Here is a 24,645-nt window from a genome sequence, read left to right on the forward strand (position 1 = left end):
GATCATTGCACCGTTTGTCCATAAATGCATTTCCTACAGAACATCTTCTAGCTGTCCAAAGTGACCATCTCCATTCTCTGAGCTTGGGCAGGTGAGTAGCTTCATATGGTCACTTCAGCAGTTGGAGAGAAGAGAGGAGTCACATTATTATGGCCACCTCTTACATTTGATGTAGACACCGCATAGCTCATGAACGTCACGTGTGGTGCGTTGGCTTGGTGGTTATACAAGGTGTGTGGTAGGCCATTTATTATGGGCAAAAGGGGAGATATATCCGAGTTGTAATAGGGGAACAACCAGCACTCTGCAGTGGAGCAGCTTACTGTCAAAATGAACCTGGGGGCTACCAGACATGCGTCTAAAAACAGTTCAGCGAACCTTGCTGTGTATAGGGATGCAAAGTAAATGGATAGTCTGCACCCATGATAACGAAGGGGCATAGGTGGAAAAAGCTTCAATTTACCTGGTAGCAGGACTTAAAGGACATGCAGAGGTGTCACCTACTGTATGCCACCTACTGTAATTAACCCCTTCCCCTCCCCCACATTAGGCAGAGACAGGGTCAATGGTGGGGTATTTGGCATCCCCATGCAAACAAGATTGCTTTTCTATGAGAATTACTGTGCAGGGCCAATGTGGAGGTTAAAATGTTCCACCTCACCAAAATTAGAGGTGGTGGAGCTCAGTTCCACCCCATTCCCCCGCAGTATCAGAATCGGATCACCACTTATTAGTGAACCGTGGAGGCAGCGTTCGGGTCTGGGGAATGTTTGAGTTTGAATTCTCTGGGCCCATTCATCCATGAATTCATAACCAATTTGGCTAATAATCCATCCTTGTAGATTACATACAACCATACATGCAGATTGCCTTCCCTGGTGTGGATGGGATCTTCCAGCAAGAAACTGCAACATCTCACACAACTAGAAATGTCCGACAGTGACTGGACAAGCAAGACCAAGACTTTCAAGTCCATCTTTGGCCGAAAAACTCCCCAGACTTGAACCCAATTGAGCATCTGTAAGATCATCTCGATCGTCGTGTTCGCTCAATGGATCCTCCCCCACACACCCTCCAGCAGCTGTGGGATGCACTGCAGTCAGCATGGCTCCAGATACCTGTGCCAACCTACCCGCACCTTACTGAGTCACTCTCAGCCCATCTAGCTGCTGTCCATGCTGCACACAGTGGTTACTCTAGCTATTAGCTGTTGGTCATAATAATGTGACTGGACTGACAGTAAAAAAGACTTGCCTCCAAGACCAATGCAGCCAATATGTCTGGCATGTCATTACAAGGATTTGAAACAAGGATTTACAAGGATTTAAAACCTTCACGCTTTACATTGGCCTGTGAAGGTTTTTTTACACAACACTTGCAATAACAATGGAATATATTCAGCAATTAACACACGAAGACACTGACATACTTGGGTAAGTAGTTCCAAAGTGTCTGTCTTCTTCTGAGGACAAGTCATAGAAGCAGACTCTCCTGATCCTATGCATGGCTTACCTGTGTGTACAAAGTTCCGGGAACTGGGAAGACTGTTGGTTGTGGGATTTGTTGGCGGGGTATCCCAATGTACTGTGGATTACAAACAGTTGGTATATGCGTTTGCAGGGTAGTATACGGGTGTAGTCCCTGGGTATGAGCATGCGCCATTGCAGTATGCTGCTGGTAAATGGTTGACCCGACTGATATCACCGGGACCACAGTTGCAGCGGTCACTGCTGCTGCTACAGTCACTGTGGAGGTATCTGGGATTATCCTGCCGTCGGTAAGTCCACGCACAGCTTCAACAATGGAACGTGCTCCTCCTGCACTGCATCCGGTGGCTCCTTCTCTCTGGGCTGGGGTTCCCCCTACCATCTGCTCATACAGCCAGTACCATTGATGAGCCACTTCAAACAAGACCTCTGGGTAAACCCCTCCCCCTTTAGCTGCATCTTCAACTGCCATACAGGCCTTCTCCAGCATCAGGTTGTCCTAGGGAGGAAACCAAAATGTTTCTTAATACTTTATTCTTCCAATTCCACTCTGAATAAACATTTTGAGATAAACGTAATAACCTTTGGGTTCCGGAGGTGCAGGACTTTTGTGTTTTGCCTTGTAAATGATTGCTGCTTTAAAAAAAACAGACGGACTTGTACTAAAGACCTTTGGGACTCAGGGGCTATTGCATGTAGCCCTTTGTGTCTATTTACATTTGTGATGATTGGTTAATTATATTACATTCTACCATTATATTACCATACCCTCCAACATGACCCATCCCATTAGGTACAAAATGCTCTGTTCCTGGACTTCCCTGCCAGTGACAGTTACAGATGGGAGCCTACAGCACAGTCCAATATTCAAAGAGGGGGGGGGTCACATCAACTCTCAGTGATGTTTGGGATGGCAGCTGGTGTGGCTCCCCTTTTTGAATATTGGACTGTGCTGCAGGCTCACATCTGTAACTGCCACTGGCAGGGAAGTCCAGGAACAGAGCATTTTGTACCTTATGGAATGGGTCATGTTGGAGGGTATGTATTACACCAAAATGTAAATCTAGATTTCTATACATTTGGATCATTTATTTAAGTGGCGTTTATGTAAAGATATATAGCATTGCGGTAGAGCACAGTACTTTGTAGTTCTTCTAGATTTATTACACATCAGACACATACGTACCTGCTCCTTGCACTGCACCAAGGCTCGCTGGATCTCATTGGGGTTCAGAGCATGGGCATGAGGGAGGCAGCTCAGTGCCAGTTCAGCTGCTGCTCGGACCATGTTAGAATCTCTTGCCCTGGAAGCCCTGTCTGCTAAAGAGGCTACTTCCGGTGGTGTGAGATGCCCGTCCCAGCACTCCACAAGAATATTTAGGGCTGCACTGCCAATCTCCATCGCCTGCCCTGGAATCCAAAATCACGGTGATAAGTAACACAGCAAGACACAATAATGTGTAAAGACCTAGTAAATGTAAGTAATGTACCTCATACATCAACAATACCCAATTCTGCATTTTGCCAATGAAACTAGCAAAACAATGATCAGAATCAGCGAGTCAGAAATGTTGGATTTTGCCAGTGGAGGATCAAGGATCACCCAATCGATTTAAGAGTTCCATAAAAACGTATATTTAAATTCATTATGGATACCTGGGTAAATGTGTCATAATTCACTGATCATACAGTATTCTAGCCAACAACTGTCTTGTCCAGAACTTGGTTGCATTATAAATGCATATTCTCCTGACACTTATGAAGCACCAAAATGGTTTCTAGCAGAACATCACAGACCACAACCAATGCAGCAAAATCCACACATTTCCACATAGCAACCCACTTTGCACCAGACGCATTCAACAGAGGGCCACATAAGACACCAGTGTCCTATACTGTAACAAGTACAAACCGCACCATACACCCTCATCACAGAGCCCCATGCCGCCGCAAATACAGCTGGACAGATACCCGTAACACAGAGATTCAGAGATGGATGTAGTATACAAAGCAGCAGTCACTTTAGACACTGTGGCTGTACGGAAATATGCGAATACCGTAGCACAATCTTGTATAAACAGGCGCCTCCTGCCAGCTTGCTAATTTGCTGCAGCATCCAAAGATGCAAAATCGAATCACCTGCATGAACATCGGTCAACTGAGCAAGCATCGGGTCAGATGGAGAGTATATTCACACTTCTGGACCAGTAAAGCTGTGTTGGAAGAAGCAGACTGTCTACCAGCGGTAATTGGGATGCTGGCAACTTTATAGTGACGCCAGCATCCTGGTCTGGAGATTGCGTGTTGTTACAACATAAAATTTAGACTTTTTTTTTTACCAAAACCACAACACATCCAGCTGTCATACTGTGTTTACAATGGAGTTCAGGTCTCAGTGGGACTTACAGAAGCCTGATGTATGATGTGAGAAGACACTTACATGACAAACCAGAAAGCTGCATTCGATCCGTTCAAAAGTTCAATGTGGTTAAAGAAGATTAGGCTACATTCCAAGGGAGAGCAACAGTGAGCGCAAAAACTGGGTCTGTGATGTACAAGTGCCAGTCGGAATCCATAAAGAACCCTAAATACTGGCCTTATAGGACAAACGTATAGCCCTTGACGTGTATTTTATGTCGGGTGACTGTACGTTACTGTTTGTTGTGCCATGCCGCCTCTGCAAATTTGGCCTTTGGAGTTAGTTTGTAGGTAAAGAAAGGTGTCAGTGTTTGGCTATAGAAAATAAAAAGATCTATCATGCATTTCAGTGAAATAACCAAATATTCTATTTCAAGCTATCAATTCAGACTGCATGATTCCAACACCCAACCTTTCTGCAATTCTCACCAGTTATCCAGGAGACGTGTGAAGAGTAGGTTCTAGACAACCAGTTTGGTGACACAAAGTTGTGCAGGCCCAGGGCATAGAGTCCTATTTCAAAGGCACAGAGGTGCAAGTTGCGATGTGGCCCTTGGTGTCCACCACTGGAGGAGGGATGTGTAAAAATGGAAGTGCTGCTGTTCCCCCCAGCCTTAATAAGAACAGTCTTAGCCAATTCAAAATAGAAGTGGGCAGCTGCTTCTGAGGGCTGATTAGGAACATGGGGAGCATGGCTTTCCAAGCGACGTCCTTTGTATCTGGAAAATTTAAACAAAAAAAAACAACAAATAAATATTAGTTTACCAGGAACTTCATTAATCTCAACTAAAAATGAAAATAATCCCATTTTATTAAACCAGATGAATGCACTTACCTGCCCACCTCCACCGTCTTGGCCCTGGCTCCCCCATTTGCCCTCCTACTACCACTAGAGGATGATGATCCCAGTGAATCGCTGGAGGAGCTGCTGATGCTGTCACTATCCTGTCCCCGTCCCCAGGGTGTGGCTCCCCAACCTCCACGTAATGGCCGGCGACTAAGGGTTGGGGAACTGTCCGATGTGGTTTCTGGTGCGCTGCTGTCAATGCTGGCCATTCCTGCAGGTTTAAACAAAAAAGTTTTGTTTGTTTTTTGGCCCAAAGTCAATACACAAATGCCAAATCTTTAAATACAGAAGGTTACTATTTTAAATAGAAAAAAAAACACAAGAAACCGAACACTGTCTGATTTATGGATCCAATATTTTATATAGGACAGTATTTAGCCAAAATAACACAGTAAAACACAATACAACCTAAATACTAAACAGGACAAACAACAAGGCATATAAATGCACTTGCTCTCATAGCTCAGGCTGCTCCTGTAAATATATAATATATAAACTAAAAAGGGGTCCCCCCCTAAGAGGGGATGTGGCGCCGTGACGGGACTGCCTAGCCAGCAGCCCCTTAAGGCCAGGAATGTGAATATACAAAAACAAAGGTAGTAGCAGTGCTCAAAATTTAGGAAAAATTAAGTAAAAAAAACAATTAGACTGATTTCACCAAATATATAATTATTTAATAAACACACAAAAAATAGTTTTGTAAATATCCATAAATGATTTAAAGCCACATGATAGAAACACATGGTAAAATACAATGCTTTGCACCAATGTAGATTTTGGTATATTGGTTTTAGCTAACCGTTCCTATGATGCCTAAGAAAGTCAATATAGATTATGCTAAGAGTAAATATTCCTTACCAAGGTCCAGATTGTGGAAGCAGTAGGATCCTACTGCTTGCACCATCTGAACCTTGGACATATCCAAACCAGCTCCAGACACTATCCATCTGTGTGCCTAATATTTGGAACTCAAAACTCTGCCACCCAGACCTGCCACATAGGGATGACCATCGATGCATTCACCATCTATGGCAATTCTGCAACCAGCTATCAACAGTTATAAACTATGTGATGGACAACCATCAATACTTTTAGCTATGCTCCGTGTCCCAGCATCTTGAAAAAAAAGAAAGAAAAAGAAACGTTTTTGCTGTGCCATCGATGTAGGGAAATCATCTGGTTCTCGCCCCATAGATGGCGAAAGTATTTGACAAAGTATCGGCCATAATCATCGATGGTCATCCCTATTGCCACACTCACCAAGATAATCCTTCATGGTGGACTGGACTTTAACCTAGACCAGCTTATACACCCATGTTAGGAGGCAAACAGGGGCGACCTTTCATCTTCTCATGTATGGTGGATTGTAATGAACATTTACTAATTTGACATAATATATATTGACTTTCTTGGGCATCATAGGAACGGATAGCTATAATCTATATAGCTAAGTCTACATGGGTGCAAAGCATTGTATTTTACCATGTGTTTTTAAGATGTGGTTTTATACCATTTATGGATTTTGGCAAATCTATTTTGTGTGCGTTTATTAAATAATCATATATTTGTGAAATCAGTCCCAATTGTGTTTTTGGTACTTGTGTACTAGCACGGCGCCCACGATAATTAGTCGCCCGATTTTTTATCGCATCGCATGCCATACACCCGATGGCATGCGATGCGATTTTGACCCATATACGATATTAAATTGTATAAGCACCCTAATGGGTGCTTTTAAGCACCCTAATGGGTGCTTACAATGCTTAAATGCACCCCCACGCCACCCTTCAAGTATAAACGTGAACCCGAAGTGTGGCGAGCGCAGCGAGCCCGCGTCCTACGACCTTTTCATACCCTCACTATCCACGTCGGCATGGAGTTGATTTTATAAAGTGTGGCGAGCGCAGCGAGCCACCAAGCCCGAAGCGTGGCGAGCCCCGCGAGGGGACGCGGATACCTGTGAAGCCCGCGAGGGGACGCGGATACCTGTGAAGGTATCCGCGTGCGCTCACCACACTTTATAAAATCAACTCCACGCCGACGTGGATAGTGGGGGTATGAAAAGGTCGTAGGACGCGCACCGCCGCCCATCGCGGGTTCGCTGCGCTCGCCATGCTTCGGGTTCACGTTTATACTTGGGGGGTGGCGTGGGGGTGCATTTAAGCATTGCAAGAACCCATTAGGGTGCTTATACAATTTATAATCGCATCCCATCGCATTGTATGCCATATACAATGGCATACAATTTAAAAATTGTATGCCATTGTAGAACATCGGCCGATATCGCGTCGCATCGCATGCGATATGGTCTGCGATGCGATGGGCGCCGTGCTAGTACACAAGTACCTTTTTTTTATAGTTTTTTTATTTCTTTTTTCTGAAATTTTGAGCACTGTGGGTAACTATCATTACAGACATATTTGACCATTTAGTCTGTTTAAAACCCTTACTTTCAGAACTTTATGTGACTTAACTTTGGCTATACCAATAGTCTTAAGGAAGAAATATACTAATATCTGATGGATGATGCAAATTAATCAACTTGTCTTATTGCATGCAATAAAGCCAATTTTTTTTATTTATTTTTTAGAAACTGCTTTTGTACTTAAATAAGCAAATTCCATTCACTATATTGAACTCTTCATTTTGTCATGCTGTTATATTAGAGGCTACAGAGTATCAACAATATTTTGTTACTTAATTGCATGATATCAATCTGCCTATTTACAGGAGCAGGAGAAAGTAGTTTTTTTGGAGATTCCGCACAAGGTTGATCCCACAAAGGGTAGGGGTGGTCAAGTGAGACCTTCCCTTCCTGTAGTGGGGTTCAGCCTGAGTGGCCTTAGACCAAATCTCTTAAAGAATTCCAAATCCCCAAAGAAAGGGGGAATTTTTTGGGCACTTATGAGTTGGTGGTGCTCCCCTGAGTTCGATTGTAACTGAAACTATTTGGAGAGGGAAAGAGGACTCTTTTCTTGGGGCACTCTTGAAAAATATACAGTAATTTAAAACTTAACTTTTATTTATATTATGTTAAAGAGGGATAACTGAATAGACAAAGTCATTTAAAATAGGAGTGAGCTGTTAGTAAATCGGCTGTGCTATTGGGGGTATGGTCCCCCTACGGGGTCAGGAGTGTGTCTTGCTGGCACCTCCTGTTTTAAGATAAGGATGTGTGCCCAGTGATATACGCCTAGGGCTCGTTTGGAGGCAAATTTAAGATATTATTTTATGTACGATAGATAAATAGATAAAGGGATAAAGGGTTGTATTCCCTGTTAGTGTAAGGACTGCATATTTTGCTCAGACTATATGTCTGGATTATGCGCTGGATAAAGATGAGAGAATTGAATGACAGGAATGTCAAGGAAATCGGCACCCAGTGTGAATATTGACTTTACACAAATGTCAGTTGTTTTCATTCACAGCAGAAGAATTTGCTCAAGGTGCACTGATTTTCACTTAATTCTCTCTTATCTCTATCCAGCGCATAATCCAGACATATAGTATGAGCAAAATACACAGTCCTTACACTAACAGGGAATACAACCCTGTACCTATTGTACATAAAATAATATTTTAAATTTGCCTCCAAACGAATGACATAGGAAAATCGGATCTGATCCCATCGCACGGCCGTTACAATGCCTCATGCGATGCGATTTTACCACGGTGCCCTACGTAAGAAACTTGGGCGCCGTGATAATACACAAGTACCTTCAATTATATTATATATACAAACATACATACACACACACACACACACACACAATTCAAGACTAATTGCTAAATGCCAGTTACCTGTATGTTTCTTTTTCTGACGCACTGGTGAACCCCAACATCTCCCATTATATCCTCCTCTGTTTCCCAGAGCTAGCCGGCTCGGGACTTTCCCTTCCTGTTTGTACACTTGTGTTTCGCCCGTTGTTTCACTGCTCGATTTCTGGGAGCTGTCTGCAACACACAACACAACACTGTTTTTTTACACACTTGGTCTAATCTGTAATCCGGATCACTGCCTGTTCAGTCGAAACTTTGAAAGCAGAGGCTTGACTTTCTTTATCTTACCTAATGATTGTGCTGGGAGGGTTTATATAAAAGCCTTCTGCTGAAACAGCAAAAATTGTTAACTAATCTATAAACAGACTAGGAAAACTGCATCGTGAAAGGGGGAAAAACTGACCCGACTGTTTATTTCCACAAAAAGAGAGTTATGGTAAGGTAGGTCACCTTAGGTTAACTCTCTTTCTTCGAGGTTCATGGTTCCCACAGGGTGACATTGGGTTGTAGGTGGTTCAGACGACTGTGGCACCAATCAGCAAAGCTTTCACGTTTCCCAGGATGCACGGTTCCTCTCCCATATAACCCCGCCTCCATGCCTAGCTCATCAGCTTGTTAGCCAGCCAATAGCAGGAAGCGGAGAAGGAAGAAAATAGACAAGAGCATGCCAGTGCACTTACTCACACATACATAGAGTGAAGGAGGACCTGACTAAGGTCTTGGAAGTCACAATTTGTGTATCACAAAGGAATATCTCAGGCTTACTTAACCGCCTACAACCCAATGTCATCTTGTGGGACCATGGAACCCGAATAAAAAAGTATTACTTAGCCAGCTGGTAGCCCCCACAATTGATTAGACTGCCACTATTTGTATTACTGTCCCAGACTACCCTAATCTTCCCCTTCTGGGAGTGTTTGCAAGAAAAGGGATCTATGGGGGTCTATGTACTAAAAGTAGGAGAGGTAAAGTAATCGGAGATAAACTACCCGTCAACCAGCTCCTGCTATTTTTATTTATATAATAGTCCGGAGCTGACACCCTCAAAGCTTAATACATAGACCTGAATGTGTGTTGTCACGGAGACCTGAACAGAAAGTGTCAGAGAATAGGCATGGGGTGATTAATACTACTTGCTCGGGCAGAAATAGCATACACCTGTTTCTAGCACATATATCGCCATATTATAAGCGCACAAAGAAAGAGGTATTATAAGCGCACAAAGAAAGAGGTTTAAAATGTTCATGTGTTGAGGAAAATAGAACTTCACGTTTAACCTAGTTACATCCTAAAATGGCATACTTCTATCACTGAAAGAATAGATCTGCATATAATATAATTAACTTAATTATTGTACCCACTGGATTAACATATCTTGTGAATGGCTGTAGACCAGGGGTGGCCAAACCTGTCCTCAAGATCTACCAACAGTGCATGTTTTCCAGGCAACCTGTGGATCTATAGTAGGAATGAATGAATGAATGAATGAATAGTAGGAATGAATGCAGCAGGTTTGAAAATGAGACCGTTAGTATTGACTACAGCTGTGCACCAGCTAGGTGATCTGGAAAACATGGACCGTTGGTAGATCTCGAGGACCGGTTTGGCCACCCCTGCTGTAGACTAACACACACATCTCATGATGCACAGTAACACAATGTATATCAGAAGGTGAACTTAAAGTTAATCTACAGGAAACATTGACAGATCGATTATGTGCATGTTGCATTTGGTACAAATACAGCATGTACATCTGAGTTATGGCAAGCTTTAGGACTTATCCAGTAAACACTAGATCGGCAGAGTTAACTTCTCTTCTACAATACTTGTAAAGATATATATACATACATTTTTTTTATAAACGTAACAGGAAACCACTATACTACACCAATATGATGGGGCCCTTGTTGTTGTGGTGCACACCAAGGGCCCCATCGCAACAGAAATGGAAAAGAAAAAGGGCTCAAATCTGACTATGGTGAAGACCTGTGAAGACCAGAAAATCAAAAAGACCTGAGAAGACCAGTATATGAGCACACTGCCCCATAAGTAAATAGCATTGGACAGGAGGTAAAATAGGAACAAATACAGCCTAACTCAGTGATGGCTAACCTTGACACTCCAGCTGTTGTTGAACTGGCCTAACTCCTATAGTTCACAGCTTATACAAGAACCAAAGCACACATACTGATCCAGTAGCCCAAACAATGTGGAGAAGGGAAAAAGGCATTCATGGGTTTTCATAGCCATTTTTCAGGAATATGGAGCTAACAAATGCTCAGTCTAAATACCTAAATCCACAGACTTTAAATATAAAATAAAAATTGTATTGTCGGGTTGCCACAGCAACAAAAGGAAGTGTGCATCAGGTGACTAATGTACATGGCGTATCTGTGGCCCATTTCGGTCACACTTTCAGAAGTAATATTTAGTTTAGTTGGATCGAATACAGCTGTGAAAGTGGAGCACATCTGACCTCCTTCACCTCAGAGCAGGGTACATATTAATCTCATGGCCATGCTCCTGACCAGCATTACAGGTACAACTGCCAATGGACAGCTTAGCAAAGTGATTATATTGAAGCTAATATAGAATAAATAGTGGAAATGGATGAACAGATACCCAAGTGCTTATTGATATTAGCCAGTACAGCAACTCTGTTCTTGTGCCACTTGTGTAGCGCCACAACTGAGCGTACAAAACAGCGATAAGTGTAGGTTACCCTGATTGTTCTTCTCTGGGAAGTTCTCAGTGATCCCACCATGCACTCCACTGGTCACTCCAGGCTGCTGGTGAGTGGCTGGGCTACCTGATACTAGTATGGCTGTGGTGGACTGAGAGGCATGTTTGGAAGGAGATTTTTGATTTGCAGTTGTTGGTTTACTGGAAGAGTAGAAGGAGCTCAGCGTTTGTGGCTTGTGAGTTTGACTTTCTCGATCCAACAGCTTGTCCAATATCTGGAAGATGGAGAGAAAACAAGACAGACCGTTTAATATATGGGCAATATGTACTTCTGAAATTAGAATAGAGAAAAGACTGCATGAAAATATTTATTCCTCCCAGCGTCCCTATGGCTGCCCCACTAGGATTAGGAACTACAGCTGACTTCGATCACTACAGAAAGTATCTAAGACAAGGAAACAGCAAATCATGGATCCAGTTCAGGCCATTTCTCATTCAGTTGGGTAGGGAGAGGACTATGAAACCGCTGATTAAATAATTAAGTTCTTAACACTAAGTAGGGGTGGCTCTACTATGAAACTAATGAAGCTTCAGGGTTCCTAATCTTAGAGGGGTGGGTTTGTTTAGGTGTGGAATATTAGATACACTCAATAGGTCTACCCTAACAGGTCAACATGCAATAGGTTAAAAGGGTCAAAAGGTCAACAGGTTAAAGGTCAACGTGGTAAAAGATGACCGGGTCAAAATATCAACCTTAAAAAGGTCGACTTGAGGTTTTCCCCTTTTTGGGTGCCAAATATCAACATGGACTCAGATTAGTGTAATGCATACACTTGCATGCCTTGCTATGCTTGTCACACTATTATATTCCCCTTCTATGCCAACATAAATGAGGTAAGAAAAAGCTACAAAAAAAAAAAGAAGCATGAAAAACTCATGTCAACCTTTTCAAGTGTCTACCGTTTACCATTTTGACCCTGTCGACCTATTGCAGGGCAACCTTTTGGGGTAGACCTATTGACTTTATATCTAGACATTTTATTGATTATTTTAGAATCAATCAATCATCTTGCTTGGGCATTTTATGGTCTCCTTTTATGTACGATATGGTTAGGCCACCAATAACACCATGGTAACTAGGCTTGTAGTGCAGCTTAGCTGCTATTACAGCCTGAATGCACATCGCAGAACAGTACTTTGGTCTAACTCTGTGATTTTCACTCTATGGGGGTTATTCAATCTCTGCCAATATTTCAGTGGAAATATCGGTAGTAAAAGTATTCAATACTGGCCGGAAATCGCCTGCTACATGGTCAGAAACGGCCGTAGATTGTGAAGTCCACGTCTGTTTTTGCCTATCCACAAACTTTCCGACAGTCTGAACATTGAATACGATTGTTGAGATTATGTCAGAATACGTGTTTATTAAAAAAGTTGGGAAAGAGGGAGCTGTAATCTTAGTGAAGTGAAGGTTCTTTGAGGGGATTAATAAAGGGGAGAGGGGGGGTAGATAATAAAAGGGCCTGAGGGGCTGTTACTGTAACCAGACCTGCCCCACACACTCTTGCCCTGTCACCAACCAGATCTGTCCCACAGAATCTGGCCCAGTCACCCACAACAACTGCCCCACAGACACTTTCTGTGTAACCCACCACATGGGCTTGATGTCCTTGCAATGGCAGAAAATAGGATTTTGTACTTAACGCTAAATTATTTTCTCCGATACGACAGGTGACACTGGCGTTCACAGTGGGGAATAGAAGGGCGACTAGAAGGAGCATGAGAATTTTAAGAAATTAAGGAAGTGTTGGTGATTTCTCCCCTTCTACTTCCCCTTTCTAGGCAGTCTGAGTAATTGTGCCTGGAGGGAGCTGGAAGGGGAGGAGGGTAAACATCACACATCCTACCATACAAAAAAAGATTAGGAACAGTGAAAATAGAGATTGCAAACAGAAGCAACAACACACATAAATGACAAGGGAGTTCCAACAGACAACCGGAATCAACCAGTGTCCAGTGTCACCTGTGAAATCTGAGAAAAGGATTTAAAGGTAAGTACAAAATCCCATTTTCTACTTCATTCACTAGGTGACACTGGAGTGCACAGTGGGAATGTCTCAGAGCTCCCATCATGGGTGAGATGGCACCGAGATCCTCCCAACACTGAACGGCCAAACTAGGAAGCCTGAGCCGCAAAGGTGTCAAAACAGTAGAACTTGATAAAGGTTCTCTGATCGGACGAAGTAGAGGCCCTACACAGTTGTTGAGCAGCTGCCCGCCCAAGAGGGACCACACGATCACGTGTAATGCGCTGTAATGCCCCCCCCACACACACACACACATATATGTATATATATACCTGTGGAGGACATGCGGCGGCACTCCCAGTCAATAAATAAAGAGACTATACGCTATAGGCTTACCTGAGCGTATAGTCTCTTCATTTATTGACTGGGAGTGCCGCCGCATGTTCACTGGTATACACGGGGAGCAGGGAATCGATCTACCTAGGAGGGCACCCAGATTTCATATTTAACAAGTTGTTGGAGTGCCGACCATTACTCTCCTGTGTGTGTGTGTGTGTGTGTGTGTGTATATAATATATATATATATATATATATACACACACACACACACATGCTCCTAGCAGTGTGTCATGTAATTGGAGATTAAAATCCCAATTACCACAGTGCAGAGGTGCATGTCATACTGCACAGTGCACAATGCTGCTGTTCCCGTCTCCGTACATGTGACAGCCTACTTGAGTTCTCTGCGGGTGTCCACTACCTGGTCTCTCTGCGGCTTCAGTCAGCAGCTTCGGTGACACATCAAGCAGCACTGAGCCTCTATCTGCTCCTGCCTCACATCAAGCGGCGCTGCATCTCTCTCTCTCTTCCTGCCACACACAGGCCAGGCCGGCAAGAAGAGAGAGAGGCGCAGCACCGCTTGACACCAAAGCTACGGAGGACCCGCGGAGAGCACAGGTAGTAGTCGCTAGCAAGAGCCCATGTATGGGTGTGCAGGAGTCAGTACACGAAGAGACAGAGGGTGGGCAGCGGCGCAGGACACAGAGGGGGGGGGGGGGGGCGGATTAAGGGTATGTGGGCCTGGAGCACTTCAGACAGGGGGGCCCCTATTAAAGAGACATATATATATATATATATATATATATATATATATATATATATAATGTGTGTGTGTGTGTGTGAAGATGATCCCAGCACTTAGAACTGAGTCTGCAACAATTTGGGTGCCACTCTAACACAAAGGAAGGTATAACAGGAAGCTGCTGAGTGCACTCACAAGATTTACACTACTGCATAGGCGGCAGTCTTCAGTAAAGAATATAATTGACACAAGGGTGTGAGAGTCAACGTTTCGGGCGGGTTGACACTCATACCCTTTTGTCGATTATATTCTTTACTGAAGACTGTCGCCCCATTGTCTAATCCATAACTCCCCTCTTTTAAGTTCCTAAACCCCCTCTTCCCACAGCCTAGATCCAAGATCATAGTTTCTAGAAATTAAAGTGTCATTGTTTTATTGCTTAAATCACTTTTTAACAGGTGCACAAAATATTTTTTATTTATACATACCCAACACACACAGCATACATAGTTACATACACACACACACACACACACACACACACATACATGCACAAGACACATACACAACACACCAGACATACACAGAAAACACACAGCATGCATACACACAACACACATACATACAAACATACACAGCACACATATATGATACACACAGCATACATAGTTACATATACACACACACACACAACACATACATGCACAAGACACATACACACATACACAACACACCAGACATACACAGAAAACACACAGCATGCATACACACAACTTACAGACAAACATACACAGAACACATGATACACACAGCATACATAGTTACATATACACACACACACACAACACATACATGCACAAGACACATACACAACACACCAGACATACACAGAAAAAACACAGCATGCATACACAAAACATACATATATACATACATACACTGCACACATATATGATACACACAGCATACATACATACATACATAGCTTACAAATATTCATACACAAACAACATAAACAAAGTAAATACCAGCAGATGAGGACAGGATGAAATCCGGAGACTGTAGTTACTGCTCAGTAGCTCTCTCTGCTGTGTCACCCGGAAATGAATCAGACTGAGGAGCAGCAGCTGTTCTCTTGTTGCATGCACCGTGCAGGTGTCTCCGGCCTGTCTCAGTCTCTGGGGGGGGGGGGGGCGCTAAGATAAAGGGGAGCTTCGGGGGAGTACCCCCTGGGCTCCCCCTTAATGCATGTCTAAGCGCAGTCAGTGCTATAATATACACTAAGCTAGCGCTGGCTTTCAACCCAGCTCATCCAGGGAAGTTAACTAAGTTCAGCCCAGCTACTGCCTGTCACTGCTCCGCATCATCAGGTGGTTTAGTAAAGGAAGGAAGCCACCTGACGCGGAAGCGCTGATAGCCGTACACTACAGGCAGTAGCCGGGCTGAGCTTGACTGGCTGCGCTCTGGTGTCAGTAAGGACGGGATGGGTCTGTCAGGGGCTGCAGGCAGTTTGTCTCTGGTCTGTCAGGGGGGGCCACTGGCGCCCTGCAAGGAGCCGGCGCCTGGAGCACAAGCTCCGCCGGCTCCACCTTAGCTACGCCTCTGAAGGTGGCACTTGTGAAGATGCCACGTACGTCTGACAAATGGTGAGGCGGAGCCACCTAGCTAACATTTGTTTAGATGCTGGCAGCCTGGTATTGCCAAGTCGTACAAAACGTGTCCAATTTTCGTATGGAAGCTGTCCTGGAGAAGTAGATCTTAAGGGCATGCACCACATTTAGAGATCTGGAGTCTGCAGAATCATCCTGGAAGGCAGGCAGAACAATTGGTTGATTGATGTGAAATGAGGACACAACCTTGCGAAGAAACGATGTCTGTGTCCGCAATTCCACCCTATCATCGTGAAATTTTAAGAATGGTGGACGACAGGACAGCGCACTTAAATCTGATACCCACCTGGCCGAAACCAGCTCCAAGAGCAGGACCATCTTCCAGGTAAAGTACTTGAGATCTACAGATTCCAAAGGTTCAAACAACGGAGATTGTAAGAACGACAGCATTCAATTTAAGACCCACTGTGCCATGGGAGGTCGGAAAGGGGGGTTGAAGTCTTAAACTTGCTGAAAGAAAGTCTGCACTTGAGGCAGCAATGCAAATTTTCGCTGAAAGAAAATAGAAAGGGTACCTGTACCTTTAAGGAGCCTAGGCACAGACCTGCGGAGAGTCCAGCCTGAAGAAAAAGGAGCAGTGCCAGATCCCGATGGTTGTGTCGAGACGCCAACAAGTCTATCGGGGGCATGACCACATTAAGGAGACCGCGGTCTATCTCAAAGGCTTCGGCTGATGCATGTGTGGTGCCTTCATGTATTTGTCCCCCTGTCCATTTCTGCACAGAGAGATCTCTGGCTGCGCCAATGGCAGGCCAATTCGGATTCCAAAAGAGCAGTAGAAGCCATGCCTTTTCAGGGTGATTTTCTATTTAGTCCTGAATTAAACAATATGATTTCACAAGCTAAATGGGATGAGACTTAATTTCTTCCCTCTGCAGCCCCTTCCCTTCCTCCTAGATGGTCCTTTCAGGGCCCATCTTTTTGATCCTTTCATCAAACGGCTAGATTCCAGGGCCGGCGCTTCATCTGGCCTTGGTACCAGCGGTCGTGGAAGGGGAGGCAGATTTGCAGCTCACCAGGAGGCTAAGACTGCCTTAAAACTCTTAGCATGATGTGCTTCCATCCCACTTAAGGGGTCCCATAGTAGGGGCAGGTCTGCGACTTTACTGAGAGGCCTGGTTCCAATCCAGTCAGGATGCTTGGGTCAGGGATTTAGTAGCCTTCAGTAGCAAAATAGATTTTCAAAAAGCACCCCCGCACCAGTTCTTTACAACTGGTTTATCAGCTTCTCTAGAACAGGGTGCTGCCATGGTCCAAAGACTGTTAAAGGCAGGAGTGGTAATAACAGTACCACCTAACCAGCATATGCAGGGGTTTTATTCCGGCTTGTTTCTCATGCCAAAGCCGGACGGCTCAACACGACCTGTTCTCAACCTAAAGTATCTCAACCCTTTCTTGTGAGTGGTGAAGTTCAAGATGAAATAGTTATACTCTGTAATAAAAGGTTTGGAACCAGGGGAGTTCTTGGTGTCTCTGGACATCAAGGACACCTACCTTCATGTTCTCATTTGACAGGCACATCAGGCATTTCTGCGTTTGGCCATATGAGAACACTATTTTCAGTTTCAGTCACTGCCTTTCGTGCTGTCCTTGGCACCAAGGATCTTTCGAGGGAAGGGTGAGTCTGCACACTGCTTGATTCATTTCCTTTATTTTTTAAAATTTAGGTCCACCTTATCTACTTGAGTTGGTGGGGGTGCTATCTATGAACAACCTAAGGACCAAGAAAAGGCTAATATTATATAATAAAATATAGCTACAAGATAGCATATGAGCCTACACCCCCATTGAGTGTTAAACTGGGATCTGTGTTAAAATAACAGAGTTGCACAGCGGAAATACAGCCCTAGTTATATATGCAAAAAACAGAGATTACCTCATAGAACTCAATCCCAGAATACAGCCTAGCAGGACTCCACTTTTTAAAATACTATTTTCTTCACAAATTTTCACCACTAATATCTTTTAGACACCATGTATGTTGTGAGTTATTGTCTGTATTTTTAACCTCTCTATTTCACCATGTCTAAAAATACCTCATGACCCTGAGTTTCAAACAATAAAAGAAAAACGCAAGGGCCATTTTTAAGAAAAATTCTTTATAAAGTAAAAACTTTTTTCTCTTTTTGGTACAAAGAAACCTCCCTCTTTTTTGTACCAATTTGGTGTGCATCTAACTCCGCAACCCCTTTTTTTGCCTCCCACCCAGGATCTTTACAAGATCATGGTTGTCATGATGCAATTGCTCCGATTCCAAGGGATAACGGTGGTGCCTTAACTGGAAAAACGCTGGCTAAAGGTGGAAATTCTGATCTGCAATATCCAATAGACCCAGTGTGTCCTCCTGCAACATGGGTGGATACTCCACTTCCAAAAGTTGCAGCTCCAACCCTCACAACGTTTGTTGTTCCTAGGAATGATCCTACACACCGATCAGCAAAAAGTATTCTTGCCAGCAGACAAGGTTGCCTCGATCCAACTTTTAGTTCGGTTGGTCTTACAACACCGGCAGGTGACTATACGCCTGTGTACCTGCCTTCTGGGAAAGATGGTGGCCGCTTTTGAAGTGATCCAGTACAGTTATTTCTGTTCCAGGCCTTTCTAGCTCTGTCTGCTTCACCAGTGGTCGGGCTCTCGTCTCACCCTCCATCAGTGGCTAACTCTTACACTGAGGGCTCATCTCTCCCTAGCCTGGTGGCTCAACTCCTTGAACCTCCTGCAGGGGAGGAGATTCTGCATTTGGGATTAGACCCTTCTCACCACGGACGCCAGCCTCCGAGGTTGGGTAGCGGTCACAATGGGTTGTCAGTTCCAAGGTCTTTGGACGCCTCAGGAGAACTCCTCCCAATCATCATTCTTGAGCTACGCGCAATCTACAACGTGTTGTTGGAAGCGACAGCTCTACTCCAGGGGCGACACCTCAGAGTACAGTCCAACAATGCCACGGCTATGGCATATATCAACAATCAAGGTGGGACACGCAGCTGCACCACCATGAGGATCAGTCGGATTCCACTCTGGGCTCAGGACCACCTTCGGGTAATCTCTGCGCTCTTCATACCCGGTGTAGACAACTGGGAAGCAGACTACCTCAGTCGGCAGGACGTACATTAGAGAGAATGGACACTCCACCCACACCTCTTCCAAAAGTCCGATACGTCCAGAACTCACCCACCGCCGGGTCTTTACGAAGTACCTTGGAGATCTGGGTTGCCTTATATACCCAACATCTCACCTGTGCAGGACAGTGTAATACCCCTGCGGCTGTGTAGATGGTCTTTAAGGTAGCCTTCAGCTTCCTCTTGGAAGTATTCTTAAGGGAAGAGACACCCGGAATAGGGAATACTGTCTTCTTGAAGAGATGAGAGACTGACGGTTCGACTGAGGGTGGCGTCTTACATTCTTTTCTGCTATCTGCATGAAAGGGCTATGAAGTTAAAAATCTACTTGATATCTGCAAAACGCTTATCAGGATGCAGCCAAGCATCCTTTAAATGGTGGTCTAACTCCTCTGACACAGGAAAAGCAGCTGCTTGTCTGAGTCGTTTACCAAACATCTGTGGATGAGTCGGCAATAAAGCCTTATATACCTTTAAGGTTCATTTCACCATGGCAATAAGGTCCTCTAACCTTTTAGAGCTAGGTAAAACTGGGTGGGATCTAGGTTCAGGGTCCCCTGGGGCCAGATCCCTGGTAAGGGATTCCACACCTGATGTTAAATCGACCTGCTGGGATGTGGCTGCCTCCCTATCCTTTAGTGAGGCTGACAATTCAGAAGATTAATGTGAAATAATCTGTGTTAGTTGTGAGGACCATGCAGGAATTTCCTGCTGGGGAGTTAACACTGGGGGTTCTGTACAATTATCACATATAACAGTACCCTCTAACTGTGGTGTAAACTTAGTGTTACATCTCTTACATGTCACCTTTGAGGTACCTCCTGCCCAGTGGCGTAGATAGCGTAAGGCAGCCCCCCGCTGCTGCTTGGGGGAGCGGGGGCTGCGTGGGCGCCAGATGCTGGCACCGGCCACTGCCCTCCACCCCTCTCCTTACTGTTCCCCGACCGCTGTCTCCCCCACCGCGTCTGTATTCCGCCGGGAGTAGGGACCGCATATCTACTAATCTGCGTCCCGGCGCCTGGCTCCTTGAGTCAAATGTCCATTACAAAATGGCCGCCTCCTTACAGCAGACCGTTTGTAAGGATGCTAGAAGAGGCAGCGATGGCCTCCTCTAGCATGCTTACAAACGGTCTGCTGTAAGGAGACGGCCATTTTGTAATGGACATTTGACTCAAGGAGCCAGGCGTCGGGACGCAGATTAGTAGATATGCGGTCCCGACTCCCGGCGGAATACAGACGCGGCGGGGGAGGCATGGTAAGAACGGGGGGCAGCGCTAAATTTAGGGAGGGGGGGCGCCGAAATTATCCGGCGGGGGGGGGGGGGGGGCGCAAATATTGTCGCTACGCCCCTGCTCCTGCCATAGTACAACCACACTATGCACACAATAGAGGAGCAGTATACAAAAAGGGTTACGAAGGACTGGATATGAGAGTTAGAAAAAGGAGGCTGCCACAAGTCAGTTCTGCGCTATAGCATGTAACACAGGAGCAATATGACTTACAATTTGTTACACAGCCTATCTCTCCTCAAACTGCTTCTAAGTCCCCACTGTAGCTCACAGATGCTGGTGCTTGAAGCCAGTGGCAAAAGCGGATCCCTCTGAGGCCAGCAACAGCAGAGCAGATCCTGTCCCCTGCACAGATACCGGTGTACATATGTAAGATGGCCACCGTCTGTAAGGAGAAGCACCGGGAAAGCTGGGAGCCTGCAGTGCTAAGCTCCGCCCTCTGTAAAAGCACACATTTCAAATGGCCACTCATGTCCCTAATAGAGTAAATGTCCCCGGACTCCCCCACTAACAGCTGGGATATATTTACAAAGGCCTTGCTGGCCGGTGGCAAAAAAAGGCTGTAAGGACCGTGACGTGCGCAGCGGCGTCCGGACACAGAGAGGGTGGTCTCAAGAGCCGGGGACCGTGGCGCAAACCACAAGCAGTGGCGCTGGGGTCTGTCCTCAGGGAGAAGTAGCACAAAATAAAACATAATTGAAAATAAAATTTCTATTCGCCAAGGAGAGAGCAATACAGGCACCCAGCTCCCTCAGGGCACAATCTAAGACTAACTGGGAAGGGGAAGTAGAAGGGGAGGAGTCAGCCACACTTCTTTAATTTCTTAAGTGCCCATGCTCCTGGTAATCGCCTTTATATTCCCCACTGTGAAATCCAGTGTCACAGAGTAGATGAAGGAGAAAGGTCCTTTGGACCTTATTAAATATTGCCCTCTTGTTACTGGGTGCAAATGAGCACCCATAACAGTTCAAACTTCAGAGTCCTAAAAATGTAGGTCTGCCACTGCCACCAAGAAAACAAGACATTTCTTAGACCCTCGACCTTAACATATCAGATGTAGCTTTATTTATCATATCAAATACCTTTTTTAACTTAGACTGATCATCTTTGTAGGTAATCATTAGAGCTAGTGCCAAATCGCCTTTCTCTCTTCTTGTCCCCTCACAAAGTAAAGGATGCTCTGCTTCACTGACTGTCGTCTTCATGCCTGCACAGATGTGTTAGAAACAAAGAAATAAAAACCTGCAGGTTTCACTGGATACACATTGAAATTGGCACACACATTTCCAAGCAGCAAGTATAGAACATCATGGGTGAGATTTAATAGGATGAGAGATTCAGAAAGTGAGAGATTTGGGAAGAAATCTCCAGTTTTTTAAAGCAGAAATCATTTACACTTCAAAATCAAACTGGTTTTGCAGTGTAAATGATTGCCGCTTTAAAAAAACTGGAGATTTCTTCCCAAACTCTCACTTTCTGCATCTCTCATCCTATTAAATCTCACCTGATGTGTTGACAGTTGCCAGGTGTGAAATGTCTACTAGAAACTACAGAGAGTGTAAAATACCAAGGGAGACATTCGCTGGACCTTCCAATGAGGTCTAGTGGACAGGTTACCACCTATAGCAGCGGTTCTCAAACTGTGGGTCCTGACCCCAAAGTGGGTCCCGACCTACTCAGCATGGGGTCGCGACTCCCATGTTGCTGACCATCAGGGTGGTGACTTTCCTAATCTCAGTCAGTGATTTAAGGAGTCTGGAAAATGTGTTGCATTGTCTGTTATTTTAGACTCCTCCCATCATGTTGTGCCTCCACAATGCTGCCATGTATGTGCTGTCTGCTGACTACACATGTCATGTTATGACCTTCTACAGTAACTTGCTGGGTCCTGCCCTTATTTTTATTGTCCGATAGGGTCCCAGAGCAAAATAGCACCCCTGACCTATAGCAACCAAACAAATTCTAGTAAAAAAAAATAGTTCAAATCTGATTGGTTGCTATGTGCCAAGCCTCATTTTATGCCCTTTAAGGCCCCCAATACACTAGTGAGATGTTAGAATGATCTCACCAGATTCCGACAGATTGGGCAGAGAAACCGCGTCAAATCGCATGTATTTGACATCCACTTCGACCCGATGCACAGTCCCATTGCCTACGTCACTAGAGACTAAACACAAGTTTGATTTATGTCACTGGTATCTTATTTTAGATCACAAGTCCAATACATCCTTGGCTATAGCAGGGCCACTGGCATAGCTGGTTCTAGCAATTCGTAATACAGAGAAACACATGGAGATGCCATGGCCAATAAGACAGTCAGGACAATCAGACATACTGCAATTGGATAAATGGGTTATGTTTCCAGTGTAACAAAAGTAAAGCGTGTGATCCTCCTCTTCTCCAGCACAAGCTATAGTCATCTGCAGCTTAGTAATGACTGAACAATTTGTTGCCAGATGTGCCTCATGTGCAGGGCAGTTTCAACCTCAATAATGACAATGAACAAAAACACCACAAAGCACAAAAGAACTCAGCATGAGAGAGGACTTGGTGTACACAACTATTGCGAGAAAAGAGAGAAGGATTCAGGAAGTGTTTTCTATACACGTTTACACAAATAATACCTTAGTCCCACCTAAATGCTTCCAAATATATTTTATACCAATCCCTTCCTAAACAACTTTATACTGCTTCCATTAAGATTGATAATGAAAAAAGTTTTCATGCAATATACATAATTGTACAATTTGATTCTCTTTATTATTGTGTTATATTTACTTTTAGCATTCACGTGTCTCTTCTGCAGTTGCAGTCTATAGAGAGCAAAGCAGTTTCCTGGTTTAATCAATGGAAACAGGATTTCAGCACATCCCACAGATACTGGATAGGTTTGAGATCTAGGGAATTTGGACGCCAAGTTATTACCTTGAGCTGTTTGTCATGTTCCTCAAACCATTCCTGAACAAAGTTTGCAGTGTGGCAGGACACACATTATCCTGCTGAAAGAGGCCACTGCAATTAGGATACACAACTGCCATGAAGGTGGGTACAGGGTCTGCAACAATGTTTAGGTATGTGGTATGTGTTGAAATAACAGCCACATGAATGCCAGGATCACACCATGTGAATAAGGGGCATTACTGTGTGGTGTATTTTGAAAAACCGGAACTATTGTATGGTACATACATTTGGGAACTATGTGGTGTAATATATTAGTATTACCATTGTATACATAATTTATATACCCTTTTAACAATGCATCCATAATCTTTGCGTTCAAAACTACAATATACCATCATCAACAGACCGTACCCTGCCTATGTGCTCACACCTTTTTAGCATAGCCAGCAGTAACGTTTTCAGTAATCTGTGCTACAGTAGTGGTTCCCAAACTGGGTGCTGCTATTACCAGGGGTCGATTGGGCCACCGGTATACCATGAAAAATCCCACTGGGCCGGACCCATTCCACCCTCTGTTGGGCCGGCTAGAAATCAATACGGCCGCCACCAGTGCTTTTGCGTTCCACCAAACCAGAAGCTATAATCTGCTTGGCTAGAATACAGCGGGTGCTGAGAGATCGTGGAAGCAGCACCTGTCCTGTACGCTGCTCCTGTCAGCATCACAGCACATGATACTGCCACTTGTCAGATGCTCTGAGCGTGCTGATAGGTGAGGGCAGTTTGCATTGCTTTGTCCCGCCACTGTTGGGATACACAAGCAGGGGGGTCCCGAAACTTCCCTGTATGGGCTGCATGTAACTATCCCCCGTATATCAGAAACCGGGAGCACGGTCTCTTCAATGAGCAGTCCGGTGTCTGAGCCCTCCCCTATTACAGGCTGCTGCATGGCGCTCTCCTGTGTTCAGGGCTGCCCACACAAGTGGGGAGTTAACGGTTTGAAACCCATGGCTTCTGTAGAAATTGCTCATGTATACCGTCAGTGTATGCTTTATTTTATAAAGTATATAAGTGTGGTGTGTGTGTACAGTAGCTATCTGACGTGCATTTTTTCTATTTTAATTATCCACCTTGATTCATAATATTCACATTTTTTAGAGTTGCTATAACTCTTGTTTTAGTTTAAAACACACTTTCTGATCCATAGTTACATATAGTTACATAGTAGGTAAGGCTGAAAAAAGACTTGCGTCCATCTAGTTCAACCTGGTATAGATATCCATTGCTGATTTGGTAGGTTCTGGTATTTTACAGACAAATTATATTTCTTATTTGTACCCATGGATG

The 24,645-nt window shown here is 44.4% G+C and overlaps 1 protein-coding gene across 3 annotated transcripts in view; it reads right to left on the reverse strand.

Moving 5' to 3' along the window:
• The window catches only part of ZSWIM8 (zinc finger SWIM-type containing 8), a 101,300-nt gene that overhangs the window by 8,409 nt on the left and 68,246 nt on the right, over positions 1-24,645 (reverse strand). For 2 of the 3 annotated variants that reach the window (XM_083148571.1, XM_083148569.1), the window contains exons 15-22: positions 21,483-21,607; positions 11,255-11,489; positions 8,554-8,706; positions 4,741-4,963; positions 4,335-4,624; positions 2,674-2,897; positions 2,070-2,120; positions 1,513-1,986 (exon numbers count right to left, since the gene is read on the reverse strand). In XM_083148571.1, the coding sequence (XP_083004697.1) occupies positions 1,513-1,986; positions 2,070-2,120; positions 2,674-2,897; positions 4,335-4,624; positions 4,741-4,963; positions 8,554-8,706; positions 11,255-11,489; positions 21,483-21,607 (1,775 nt within the window). The remainder of the gene's footprint in view (positions 1-1,512; positions 1,987-2,069; positions 2,121-2,673; positions 2,898-4,334; positions 4,625-4,740; positions 4,964-8,553; positions 8,707-11,254; positions 11,490-21,482; positions 21,608-24,645) is intronic. The other variant, XM_083148572.1, reaches the window with a different exon arrangement.

Source organism: Crinia signifera, chromosome 6 (assembly GCF_055691185.1).
Source record: "Crinia signifera chromosome 6, ASM5569118v1, whole genome shotgun sequence".
Taxonomy (NCBI): Eukaryota; Metazoa; Chordata; class Amphibia; order Anura; family Myobatrachidae; genus Crinia; species Crinia signifera.